Raw genomic sequence first — 14015 nt, forward strand, 5'->3', positions numbered from 1 at the left:
TCCAGAAAACTGATAATAAGACTGTAATGGATCACAGCGTGACAGCTGTTGTAGGGACCTAAACTCCACTCCACTGGGAGTGCACCATTGACAGCATGTCAAATGGCACGGAGCGCAGCTAGAGCCAGCTGAAGCAACTCCTGCATTCTTACTGCCTCCTTTGTCCTCTCATCTGAGAGGAAAAACATCCCTGAACTGGAGAAGGAATGGCTGCCAAACCTGGGTCTGACTGCCCTCCTCTCAGCTCCAGCCATGATCACCTGCAAAAGGGCTGCTCCTGAGGATGCTTAATGTATTCTTAAGACTTCCCACACTGGCAATTCTGCATCATTCTTCCGAAGTAAACAACTTCCTATCATATCTCATAAGACAAATGTCTCTTCAGACCACCTCATTTTTTTTTTCTTCCAAGATTATCTGCTTATCCTGTTTTCCCTTTCATCTAGACTTCTATTTAATCATTAGTATTCATCTCCACACAGGGAAGTGGAAACACACTGTGTCAAAATTTACAAAAAAAAAAAAAAAAATTAAAGGCAGGATCATATACAAAGACAATGCAACCCACTCACTGCAGAGCTTAGACATTGCAACACGGCAGTGAAGACAAACATCAACATTCAGTGTTCAGCAGCAGTACAGGCTTCTCAGCCAAATGCACAGTTCATCTCGTTCAAATGATTCTGCCCATGCAAAAAAGCTATGCAAGGTTTGGGTTTAGTTTTTTGTGTATGTTTTTGTTTTAAATGAGCAGATAGAAGAGCAACTGTCATCCACACTGTCAGCTTTCACTAGAACAAACAGGCTAGAAAGCTTTCCAACCACACACACATTTCAGTGCTATTTCTGGAGCCTGTAGTAGCAAGATGAGTTGTGTTTTTGCTATCCATCCAACAGGGGAGTAATAAAAATAACATCTTTGCATCCAAAGGAACGTTTGATATACTAAAGTAAAAAGTCATCAACTGCTGTATTGGTTCATACAGGACTGGAAGGAACCACAGGAGGGGACAAGTATGCTGTGCTGCAGTACCCCATCAGCATGCCAACACTGTAACGAAGGACATTCTAGCTCATCTCCTTACCCTTTCAATTCGTCAGCTAAGCACATGCCAAACTGTTTGGTACCAGTCTCCATGCATCTTCTTATCATCAGGCGATAACGAGGTTCAAAAACATGAAGTGGGCAAGGGATGGTAGGGAAGGCCATAGTACATACGAAGATGGGAACATCTTTATTCAAACTGTAAGGTAATTGTTAAAAAAAAGTTCAGTTTTTTCTGGGCACTGCTATATTTAGCATAAACCCATAAAAAGAACACTGCTTCCAGTGGTCTCCTTAGACTCATTTTTGTTAAATGCCTCTCTGGTTGTGGTTTGTCATTTTCACAGGAAAAGTACATTTCAGGTCTCATTTCATTTTGTTAATGCGTTAAGGAAAAAATTCATCTAATCTAGTTTTATAAAGGAAAGGTCAGGAAATAATAGCCAATTTCCCAAAAAGTGTGCATACAGATGCATCTAGCTTAAATACAAATTGAAATTTTTTGGTCATGACTTTTTATAATAGCATAGTAACTGAGTACTAACTACATTCAAAGCAAAGCGTGGAGAATTCCAGAGCTCAGTGAAGTCCTTAAAGTTTGAAGGGCACCAATCCTTGTGTTATTTTTCCAGGTTTCATTCCATGTTTTATTTTTCTTTTTAGTTGAGTTGTAGAGTAAGCTTCACATCACTGACACAGCAATGAATCCTTGAACATCTACTGACCTGAAGTATAACACATTCATAATAGGGTTTCTGTTTCTAAAGAAATCCCATTAAAACTTTTAAAGCTGATATTATATTGATTCAGAGGAATAAAGCTATTATCTCTATTTTAAGAATATTGTTATGCCTCTCTACCATCCACGCATGTTGTGTATCTGCACCAACCATGTAAAAATTATGAAACGTGAGAGGCTTGTTTTGGAAATTCATTCATTTTGTGCATTTTCATAAACAAGTGTAAAGCTTTTCAGTAATTCAGACTAAAAAATATATTTTTCTAACAGTTATCAGAAGTAAAAAAGAGAGCCTACTTTGACAATTCCTTCATTTCATCCTCATAGACTTTCTTCCTTTCAGATAATTCCTCTGGCAAGTAACGGACTATCAGTTCTTCTGTCAGGACGGTCTTTTTGTAAGTTCTGCTCGCCAAGAACTGCAAGGAAGAGTCAACTCTGAAGCCTGATAACAAGAAGTCAGGTAACAACTCTTTCTCCCAGCCCATTGCCTTTCCTAAGACACACTAGCTCCAGCCTTTGGGCATAAAAACTACTTCAAGATATGAGGCTCACTCTAGTGCCCATTAGCTTCACTTCCAATGGCATCTGTACTACCACAAGAACAGGTAGTTTCTCCTTGCTTCTGCAGAAGATACATATATTATTTTCACCTAGAGCTGTCAGGTTACTGCTCCCCAAGATGTACTCTAAATATGAGACACATTATGACTACTGGAGCACAAGGTTTGACCAAGGAGTGCCCATTCCTACTTCACTGCTAGTAGAAAAACAGACTGATGGTAGGAACACATTTGGACTCCATAAGCATGAGCCGGACGTGATACTGGAAGTATCTCTTCCTTTAAGCACCAACAAATATTTTTTTTTTCCCCAAGGAACAACAAAATATATTCTGAAGCAAGTAAGGTCTGTGCACAGCTTGACGCTGAGTACTATCACACTGTTCTGCAAGTAGAGCACATAATCCTATACATTAGCAGAAGAACACAGCTTTGAATATTTTTATTAACTGAGGCAAGGATATACTTACTTCTGACAGCTTTTCTTTGCAGAGTGGGCAATGTGGATTATGGTCAAGGCAACGCTCAAGGCATTTGAGGCAAAAAGTGTGTCCACAGGGAGTGGTAACAGGTTCATAGAACAACCTGAACATGCAAACACAGAACAAAAAAACCTAAGCTGTCAATATAAAACAATACAGATTCCTAAACTGTGGAAACAAGGGAGTAGACCTCACTATCTCACCCCTTCCTGCTTTTGTATAAATTAGTGACAATTTTATCTAAAGACATAAAAAAGGGTTTTTAGTTTTGAAGTGGTAGGTAGTGCGTAATGAAGACTGTGTCTGTACAGATTTATCAAATCCAAATTTCAGGAAAAAGAAATGAAGCAATGGTTTTGGCATTCTTTGGCTGCTTTCCCTTCTGACACCACAAAAACATTTTTCAGAAGCTAGAAAGGCTTTCAGATCTTAATCACAGGTCAACACAGCCATACCTCATGCAGAGGGAACACTCGAAATCCGACGCATCAACAAGAGTTGTTGGTATCTCACTTGAAGTGATGACAGTGTTTTCAGGTAAAACATCTGCATCTAGAAGTTAAGGTGATGATTACAGTAAATATTTTAGCATTACTGCAATTCCAAATAGTAAGCTGTTTTCCATAACTATATTATCTCCTTTCTTTTTTGAAGCTTTGTTTCAAATAAACATATTTTCCATTTAAGTTTTAAATTGTCTGGCAGGAAGTTTTTTGGAGAGCAGAGAATGATGGCCAGAGAAAGCATTTTAGAGCTGAATACCCACAAATTGCTTCTCCAAAAATGGTTGTTTTTTTTCAAAGTCTAGTTTTGAAAATATTCTGCTGTTGCTTTCCCATCACCATCACTACCTCCCACATCAGCCAGGCCAGATGTTTTTAAGTATGTTAAGTCCAGAATTTAATTTGTTTACACGCAGTTGAACTATTTCATCAGTGTTTATTATAGACGTCTCAGCAGGAATAATTTTTCTTAACAGTATAAAAAGGCTTGCACGCTTCCAGACTACCCTGCTGTGGAAATCCTATGTTTCACACAGCTTCACTTTGAAGGACTACTAGAGTTATATGAACTTATGCAGCTGGCAAACACAGTGACAGAATACAAAAATTTATGTCCATCTTGTTTCTTGAAGGTGGTGCGTACTGCTGTAGTGAACACATCCAAAGATCACAGGCCTCAAACACCATAGCAATATTTAAGCTCAAGAGCTACCAGCTTAGGCTTCTGATGACATTAACACAAGCAGATTAATCATAGAATCATAAAGGTTGGAAAGATCACTAAGATCATCTCAGTCCAGCTGTCAACCCATGCTTGTGACTGCTCTAAACCATGCCACTCACTGTGATATCTACTCCTTTCCTGAAAACTTCCAGGGATAGTGCCTCCAGCACCTCTCTGGGCAGCCTGTTCCAATGCCTCACCAGATTCTGCAACTTCTTTTACAGTCCACACCTTTGTTGCTCAGCAAGAATTGCAACAGAGCCTTCACGACCTTTTTATGAACCAAACTCTTGACAGTGGAAAAAAAAAAAAAAAAAGAAAAGAAAAAGCTCAGCTTTTTGATGTTAAGTTGAAACATTTGGATATTTTGTTAAAAGATAACTTGCACTGAGCATCTGGTTTATCTCCAGTACAGACAGGAAAGGGGAGAGGGCACTGATGTGGCCTACAAAGAAAAACAGTGTTATCTTTAACCTACATCTTGCATGTTAGCCTTTAGTAACAGCAAGAACCTAACTGCGTTATTCTGCAAATAGCAGCGTGGCATCAGGATCTAGCACAGACCAGAAATTAATGGTTCTGGGTAAAATGCGATCTCTGCCCTTTGCTGTGGAGATAGAAGAGTGTTAGATTTCACAATCTATTTACTGAGCCTGCAGTTCAGAGACAAATATGGGATTTTTCCCTTCACAACACGACGACCAGAAACTGGCTGTAAATTGGTAATTTGCTGAGGTGGCAGACAAGCAGCAGCACTTGGAGACTTGTGATATTTCAAGACAGAAGTCAGATTGGTCAAGGAGGTGTGCACTGTTATTTCTTTTAAAAAATGCATGCTAATACAGCAGCATTTTAAAAGCCTCTTTTCCCAGTTATTTCATTACTCAGTGCAATATAGTGCCTTCAGCATTTTTTCCCAGAGTACTAGAAACATTTCAGAGCTCTTTGTTGAAAGCCTGAGAAGCACACCAACTGTAAGCATGGCTATCAAGCAACAGAAAACTGGGTGGGCTTATTACCCCTTCAAAGGGCTCCTTTGTTTGTTTGGCAAATTTCATGTAAAGTTGCATATGACTCTGATGCCAGTTAAAGATCAGTTTCCAGGCTCACTGTATCTTTACTTCATATAGAAAAACAATGACATTCCACTGTACTTCTGAGACTTAGAAAATGTGAATGCCAGCAATACAAAGACTAAACTGTTAGTGGATTACAAGTTATGAGAAGAAAAATGCAGCGTTCATTGAATGAATTGAAACTGCATTGCAATAACATAAATAGTACTTGAGCTTTAGTGCCTTTAACATCTTCAAACTCTACATGTTCCAATAAGAGAGGAATATCAGAGCAACGCTGTTAAGAGCAGAAAGACATTTCCTAGAATACAAATCCATACAGGAAATGTTTCATTTACACCTAAAAAGGGAGGAGGAAAAAGGTAGTTTTTGAACATGAGCAAAAGAAAATCTGAAGCCACAGCACAAACCTTTCTTAGGGATTTTACTGGGGACGTCCAAGCTTTGTATATCCCTCGTATCACTGGACAGCTTTCTTTTTAAGCCAGTCCCAGGTAAATTGGAGAGAACAGCTCCCAGAGACTTCTTGCTGTCTTCAAAATAGCGATCCAGTACATTATGGGAAGCGGGAGAATCAGTGCTTCTAAATACATCAGATTCTTGGGACGGGTTTTTTGTTAACCTGAACACAGTATCCTAAAGAAGGTAAGAACAGTTATACACAGCAGAAGACAAGTTTTGTTTTTCTTTTTTATTATTATTATTAGTTATATATGTCAGTAATAGATCAGTGTAACTACACTGAGCTTAGAAAGGAACAAAGGTCCACATGAAACAAGGTTACAGTCTAGTTGCATTAAACAGATTTCTCTCCCTACGCCTTCTGTCCAGCAGCTGTGTTTCTATCATACTAAAATCCCATAAATGACATAAAGGAGGAAAAAAAAAAAAAGATACAAAATAAAGACAAAACATGACAGATCTCCACAAGAAGGCATCACATTGTTTTCTGAACAAAGAGTTTTGACCTGTTTTTCTGAAAAAAACATGTCCCAACAAGAGATACAACAGTAACTGGAGAAAACAGGCTTACCATGAAATAAGTGCCTACACGAGTGCTGACAAAGACAACATCACACACGATCAGACAGATCCTTGTATTATTTTTGGTATTTATATGTTGAATACTTTTTACTGTACCTTTGAGCACCCAGCAATGGAACTATCTTCAGCAGCTGACTGTGTGTTTATGCTACTTAAAAATGCAGGTTTCAATCTTGTATGGGATGTTCGACTAGAGAAAGGTGCTGTTAGACTATCATGCACATTTTCAAAGGCTGGGAAAAACATCTCACACATTATCTGGTCAATTAGAGAGAGAAAGAAAGGGAGAAGAACAACAGTTACAACATGGATCTTTATGTTTGTACAAACACAGATGAACAAACTGTGTAGCTTCTGAATGCCAAGAGGCTTGCAACAACGGTGGGATCCTACATTCCCCAACATCCACAGGAAACTCATGTGGCAGGGCCCACCATAACCATGGGCACATCCCAAGGCCCTCCTCTCTGTGGGAACTTGGGGCCCATCTCCCTTCTCAAAGGCCTCTGTTCCCCACAATCACTGAGGCTGGCAACCTGCTCTCTTCTTCCTCTGCTGATGTCCCTCTGCACTATGATCCTCATATCTCTGCTTTCAGAAGATCATGCTCTTTTACTGAATCAAATTAATACAGATGTGTCTGAGTTCTCCTCTGCATCCAAGCAGGCCACTGCTCTACACTCAAGCTGATTTCAACCCAGGCTAAAAGCTGTTTCCCTTCTCACCAATCTCCACCAAGCACCTTGCTGAACTCCCAACTTCTCTTCTGAAACTGCTGCATGTATAGACTGAAAGAGAATGTGACTAGGGTCATACAGCCATGTACACTTATGGGAAGTTATACATAGATTACAGGGTTGTTTTTCCCCACCCCCCCATCATTTCCCACATGAAGAGGTTTTCTGTTGGGCACTAAAATTAGAAGCTTTGAGCTTATGGAACCAGGTGTATTCAAATTCTGCTGACACACTGCAAGCATCATCAATAAACAGCAGTGGTCCAACCTACAGATTTGTGGTGTAATCTACAAATACAATATCTGTGTGACGGAGGCACCTCTACAGAGCAGTGCAATGGCCAAGAAGCAAACAGTAAACACATCTGATACCTTCTGGGCTTCTTTCTTCATTGAGCTCCATTCAGGATTTAAGGCAACACAATAGAGAAACTCCTTCAATGCTTCCTCAGTCCTTTCCAATCCAGAAAGAGCTTTTGCTTTCACATAATGACCCTGTTTGCACAAAGAAAACGTACAAATCTAGAGATTGTTTCTGAAGAGGCAGTAAGACACCAGCACACAAACTTGGCCATTCCTCTATTTTGCAGAAGAATGAGAAAGCCATGCTGAACAAAACGTCCCCAGTGCTGCACTGCAGCACCCCCAGCCAGACACTGTTCCTTTCCTCTTCAAGGAGGTCTTAACACAGAGTAAGGAGGGCTGTTTGTCTTCCCGGGGACTCCCACCACAACATATCCTACAGGGCTCCCTGTGGCCCAGAGAGGGGTTCCCTGTACCAGGACAGTCTGAACAGCAACGGAGTTATATGGAAAACATGGGGCAGGCTGGCAGCGGCCCTGGATGAAGCAAAAGATTTCAGGTTTAGGATACTCACTTTTGCTGAGTGTCTTGTCCTATTTTATTTGGGTAGAACATATCAGTATATTATGAATGTAGGGCAACTTGACAGTGTTTAACCTGAAACCTTTTAGCTCATCCTACCTCTCCACATCCTGGAGTGACACACCCATGGCTGAGGTAAAAGAAATCAGCTTGGAGACAAGTCCTAATTTGCTTATTAGTGGTGAGAGAGGAACGCCTCACCTTTGAATTTCCCTGTGGATGTCAATTTGCAGTTCAAATCTGACTCTGGAAATTATTTCCTTAAAGATGGAGAGAAACTAAATGTGTTTATAAACATCTGCTCTTGAAAATGAACACTAGTCCACCTCCGATTCACACAATTATCTTCAGGCTGTGCTGGAGGCTGAGAGACTGGTCAGATAAGCAGATGTCTTTTTCTGTTCCTCATGCTCTTGCAAAAACATCAGGTAATCTTATCCAGCAGGTAAACTTCCCTCACCCTTTCAGTGCAGCCCTTCAAGTCGAAGCCTGTTATGATCTCTACCTTTCCACTGTCTGGGAGAAAAGGAGGAGGCTTATACCAACAGACACTGTAGGAAAAACTAGTCACTGTATGCCATAAACAAGAAGTCTTAGTATGCCGCCATCTCCCGAGATGAGGACTGAGCAGGTAAATTTGACTACTTCCCAAAACACAGAAAAGAGCAGCCTGTTTATTCCAGCAAGAAGAAAGCATATTTCCCAATAGGAGGCTGAGTCCAAGAAGCATGCAAGAGGCCAAGTTCAAGGAGCATGCAAGAGCTTGATTTGGTTCCCAAGCAATGTCTCTTGGCTTCTGAGAACCGGGATGCAGCTAGCATGCTGGAGACATTTCACATCAAGATCTGCATGTTTTTTTTTTCTGAATATGATAAGAGGAAAGGTACTACAGAGGCCTGACCCTGACCTTTTTATTCTGATGCTTCCACAGCCTCTCTAAACACTTTTTTCCAGAGCTACTAATCATTCTGACACTACAGATAAGTTTACTCTACTGCCCTGGTAGCTTGGTGTCCTCTGGGCTGTGTGTGGAAGAAGTATCTAAAGATCCAACACCAAGAATTATGCTCAGGAATAACAAACTTTACAAGACTAGCACTGTCACCTTCCCTTTTCCATTTTCACAGTGTCAAGTAAAGCATCAGATCTGAGGGGTAAAATCTAGCCAGAACCCCTAGCAGCTTCAGAGAGAGCATCAAATTCTCTCTGCCTCTTGCAAAGTACAACTGGAAATTTCTTCCTCACAGACTCCAGGGACGTGGTTTCAGCAACTGAAAATAAATAAACTGGTGGACCCAAGAACTTTAGGAACTCAGACATTGAATTTCAGTTAGCGATAAGCCAAAAGTTTCTGGTAGGTGAATGCTCATCTCCCAGGAGCTACTCCCAGAACAGCTCTATTTTATGGTGAATTTTTGCACTACACATTTGCTCTAATCTCTGCCACTGGATGAAACAGCGCAAGATACAAAACAAAGCAGAATTCTTGAATAATGCTAATTCAGGATCGCCAAAGCTTCTGTGGAAATTCTGACATACACAAGCAAAATGCATCTGTGATACTGCTGGTATGCCATGATGACAACTTTCATTTTCAATTAGCATTCTTCAGAGATGCGATTAACAAAATCTTTATCCGCCTACAACAGACACACATCACATTTCCATGGATGCAAGGCAAACAGACAAGACACTCCAAGAAAACATTTGAATGTGCTTAATTCATTTGTCTCCTTTGCACAAAAACACAATTGACACTGCTCAAGATGAATTCCTGCCTTGAGCAGAAAACGATCCTAAACAGAGAGTAAAATTTTAAAGAGTAGAATTGGAGATGGGGGTAAGATTACCATTTTCCTTCTAACAGAAAAGGTTTTAATGGGTGACAAGACAGGAATCTTCAGGAGACGAGTATCTAACTTGTCAGAAGCTAGATGCATCAGATGGCACCTCATTGCTCATCCTACCTAGCCCGAACAGAGACCAAGCTGCAGCTTCTGTGCTGAGGCTTGCCACACCAATTAGTTTATGCAACACCTCAGTCTTCTTCATAAGGCTAAAGAAAATCCAAGGTCTCCTTACAACCCTGCCTACAACCCATGTCACCCTATCTCTCAGTCTGGAGGCTTCATTTGGTCAAAGCTGTGCTGCAGTTCTGCTAGTGACAGGTGAGGGACTGACTAAAGGTGGAATCCTAGGCAGGGTGAGCTGTTGGGATACCCAGCCTGCCTTCAGGCATCAACTATGGGCACCATGTGCTTCCTTCTCTTTCTACCTTAACTACCTTTTCTACCTTTCTTGACACCTGCTTCAGACTGCCCACAACTAGTGCTCCCAAGAATCTCATTTGTTAGGGAAAAAAACCCACACCAGTATGAATCACTATGTCACACAGGCAGGAATCTGATGTATGAACTCAGTATTGAAAGAAGAAAAAAATGAGTAAATCCTGAAATACTATCTGGGATACTCCTCAGAAAGACACTGTTGCCAGGAGGCTGGCAAAGCCACTCACTGCCAAAAGGGAAAAGTGATCCCATGCCACCGATGACTTCTGAATGCGATTCTGCTTCAAGCTACAGCACAAGCTCTAGCAGATCAATGGGCACTAGCACAAACAAAATCACATCACTGGATGCCCACCAGAGAAATCCCATGCTAAGGACCTTCCAGACTCATCCTGTGAAAGAATGACCTTCCAGTCTGTGCTTCCAGTCCTGATAACACCACAATGTTCCCCCAACAATGACCTCACCAGTGCCATCTGCCCCCCAAAGAGAAGTCCTGAGAACAAGCAGTCTGATTTGCTTTCCTTGTAGCATGCAAGCACCATACCGCAGGCCAGTGGGGTTTGCTTCGGCAGAGGATGTCTGCATCATGGAGGGCTTGCTGGTAGTTTTTCATTGACGTGCAGAGCTCTGCTCGCTGTGCTATCAGTGAACACTTGCAAGAAGCTGGAAGACAAAAAGGTTACAAGAAAGTTAAAAGAAGCAGTAGTGTGTTAAACGCAGTAACCTAATTTCAAATAGAGTAACCTAAAAAGCACAGCTGCATGATCATTACGTTTTCACTTTTATGTAATGGAAAAAAAGGTAATTCTTCTCTTCCTTCCTGAAATATATTCCTCTCAGTCTGTAAGCAATCTCTGCATTCTCTCTTACAAGAGTGATTCCATATTCACATACGGATCGTCACTTGCTCTTTCTGTCACATAGCTTACATGACTCTTCAGCAAGGAAAAAAAAAAAGCACCAAGCTTTTTCTCCCTCTACTCTAGTTCTACACACTACGTGCAGAAAACACCACAAAGAACTTCAGTTACAGAACATCCAAGAAGCCAATCATTAAATAAAATGCATGCAGTCTTCAAATTACATCCACTTGCCATCCTCATAGCAGGCAAACTTCCAGCGAGAACACATCACTGCCTCAGCAGCCGTACATTCATGAATTGTTTTTAGACTACATGGACTATAAACATCTCAAATCCTATCTTATGGTCTAATATGTTTTAAGATGGAAATCTAGCTTGAGCATAAAACTTCAGGGAATTGCAGAAAAGCTAAAGTGGCTCCACATTCAGCCTGTCTACCAGGATGGCCGTGTCTTTCCTGCAGTGCTGCAGTCTAACCAGCTTGTCCTGCTGCACAGGGTTATTTTGTCCCAGATGTATTTGCCTTAGCTAAAGCACACAAGGCTTGCCAGCCTGAGCCTCAGGGTGGCAGCCCTGCAAACATTCCTTCCCCCTCCAAGCTTGATGACACACAAACCTGCGAACAGCACACTCCATTCGCTCATCAAGATTGTTAGTAAGATATTAAACAGCACCAAACCCATTACCAGCACCTCAGCAATGTTACTGGCATTCATCCACCCCACAGCCTGGAGTGAGGAACTGGCACCTAGTACCCAGCAGCCCAGCCAGCTTCCACCCATCCCTAACAGCCTGGGTGCTCTCAACCTCTGCGTGCCAGGAAAGCCTCAGGAGAGCTGGAATATGGCTGCCAGGTGGTAGAATTCTCATGACCAGGTAAAAGCTTTCATAACTGAGATTAAAGTTTAAAAATGCTCCAAGGTGCACTGAGAGGCAATACTTCCTCATTTCTACAGGTCTGAAACTCTGCCTCCTAACTAACTTCAGGGACGTTTCCAACTAGCATCTCCTTCTGTATGGCTGTATGTTGGGTTCTCATCTCCATACCCTTCCTATTCTGCACAAACATCCCAACATACCCTCAAACATATCCTCAGTAAGAACAAATTTGCCATGTGAAGCTGTATACACTGTACACAAGTGAGTATGGACAGAGAATAAGCATGCAACTGGTACAGGTGCTAAAGCTGACAAAGTTCAAGCATCGTGCAGAGGGATGGCCCAACTGCATCCCCTCCCTGCCCTGGAGCTGACACCAGCTCTAATGCAGCAAAGCAGGTCCGTGTGGTTGCACAGCAAAGCAGAGCAAGAAATTAATTGACTGAAAGCTAACGCAGTGAAAACAAATAAATATAAAGGTTTAAGAGGATCACTTTCCCCTCAACTGGTTCACTGTAAAGCTTCAGAAATGTGAATGCCAGGATGAGGGATGAGAAAGAAAGAAGCAGTGAGGACTGACGCTTTCTTTAGCCCAAGCATGGACTGATGCCAGATTTACTAACTGCAGAATGATACACCACAGCTGATGCTGCCTCAATGGGCCCAGACAGCAAAGGCTGCAGACTACATCTAAAACATGGGAGCTCTACAAAAGCTTGTTCACACATTTGTTGGTTTTCTCCTTTCAGTATTACACATGCAGACTGCTGCAGTGATCCATACTAGTAGAGAATAACTCTTAAGAAGTAAATTAACAAAATTAAATTGAAAACAATTAACCTCATGCCCTCGGAAGCAAGCTCTTTTCTTCTTTTCCAAAGATGCTCAAATACAAGATTATTCAATTTTGTTGTCTTTTATTAATCTTCTGACTGTATTAAACCCATTCTGCCTATATTTCCATCAATGTATCTGCTGCATGTTTTTTCTGCAAATATTGACAGGGGTAGGCAGAGCATTGGGTGGGGTACTTTTTGGCACCAAGGAGGGAAAGGAAGCAGTGCAAGCTTATTGGGCAGGCAAGCCAGCTTCCTGCTTCTGTTCACTAGTGCACCACTGACATTTCAGCCATGCTGATGTTTCCTCATGTTTTTCAGCAGGCAATTCAGAGTGGCTCATACATTCAGTAGACACAGAGAACAGCTTCATCATTTCATTTTTGGGAACGTCTCAACTGCAGAAGTCTTTGTTTTCATTGAAAACGAGAGGCAGAACACAACTGTGTTGCAAGGGCTGCAAATCTTCCCAAAGCAAAGCTCACAGGCTCATATAACATGAAGAGAAAATAAGATACTGAAAAAAAACTTAAGCCACACCAGAAAAAGCTACATCTACTTAGGACTTCACCAAGTTCCTCTGTTCACCAAGTCTCAATTAGAAAGCAAAAGGTGTGGTCCATTTTAACTAAACATTCCTAGCCAGTTATTCATTAACTGAGGAAGAGAAAGGGAGCAGGGGGAACAAGCTTCCAGCTTTGCTCAAGAGAACAGTATTTATGAGAATACAGAATAACAGGTTTCCTATAGTGAGATTAGGCGGTCAGACAGGGCTCAGTAGCTGGAGCGCTGCCCAGCCTCCTTCATTCAAGTTCACCTCCATTTGGTGGCGAGGCCACTGGCACGTCCCATCGTCAGCATGGAGCTGGTGCCAGCCTGCAGGCAGCTGCACCTGGGCAGCGTGGAGAGGGAGCAGGGCTGGTGGCAGGGCTGCACGTCTTAGAACCCACGAGCTAGCAGATACCAGCACCACATGAAGGGCACTGTGGGCCAGAACAAACAACAACACAAAGCCACCCAAAAAACAATCCTAGGCTACGTGACTTCCCAAGGTTAGATCCTACAGCTGATCAGCGAAACCAGCACCAGGAAGAACTGCCTCTGGCAGATGGCCGATGCCAACGTAGCTGCACGTAGCTATGGAAGGAAAAAAAAGGTATAGCTTTATTAAAGACAAAGATTCTGTAAGCACTGCTGAGTTGTTCCACTCCCTCATATATCATGTGGGGAAAAAAAAATAATAATCAGATGAGGTGAATGGAGAGGGCTTGAGGATGTACAGATTTCAGGAACACTGCTAGGTGCTGACAAACTACAAGAAGCATCAAGATTATTTAAAACAAACCACA

General features: G+C 41.8%; 2 protein-coding genes across 2 annotated transcripts in view; one reads left to right on the forward strand and one right to left on the reverse strand.

Annotated features, from left to right (window-relative positions):
- The window catches only part of RPL31 (ribosomal protein L31), a 662822-nt gene that overhangs the window by 348684 nt on the left and 300123 nt on the right, over positions 1–14015 (forward strand). The window lies entirely within an intron of this gene.
- LONRF2 (LON peptidase N-terminal domain and ring finger 2) overlaps positions 1–14015 on the reverse strand; it is a 34276-nt gene that overhangs the window by 8229 nt on the left and 12032 nt on the right. Inside the window, exons 2-9 of the mRNA XM_052664891.1 lie at positions 10633–10751; positions 7285–7407; positions 6273–6434; positions 5543–5768; positions 3285–3381; positions 2818–2932; positions 2082–2203; positions 1086–1244 (exon numbers count right to left, since the gene is read on the reverse strand). Of these exons, the coding sequence (XP_052520851.1) occupies positions 1086–1244; positions 2082–2203; positions 2818–2932; positions 3285–3381; positions 5543–5768; positions 6273–6434; positions 7285–7407; positions 10633–10751 (1123 nt within the window). The remainder of the gene's footprint in view (positions 1–1085; positions 1245–2081; positions 2204–2817; positions 2933–3284; positions 3382–5542; positions 5769–6272; positions 6435–7284; positions 7408–10632; positions 10752–14015) is intronic.

The sequence above is a fragment of the Tympanuchus pallidicinctus genome, unplaced genomic scaffold, assembly GCF_026119805.1.
Source record: "Tympanuchus pallidicinctus isolate F22 unplaced genomic scaffold, pur_lepc_1.0 scaffold6, whole genome shotgun sequence".
Classification (NCBI taxonomy): Eukaryota; Metazoa; Chordata; class Aves; order Galliformes; family Phasianidae; genus Tympanuchus; species Tympanuchus pallidicinctus.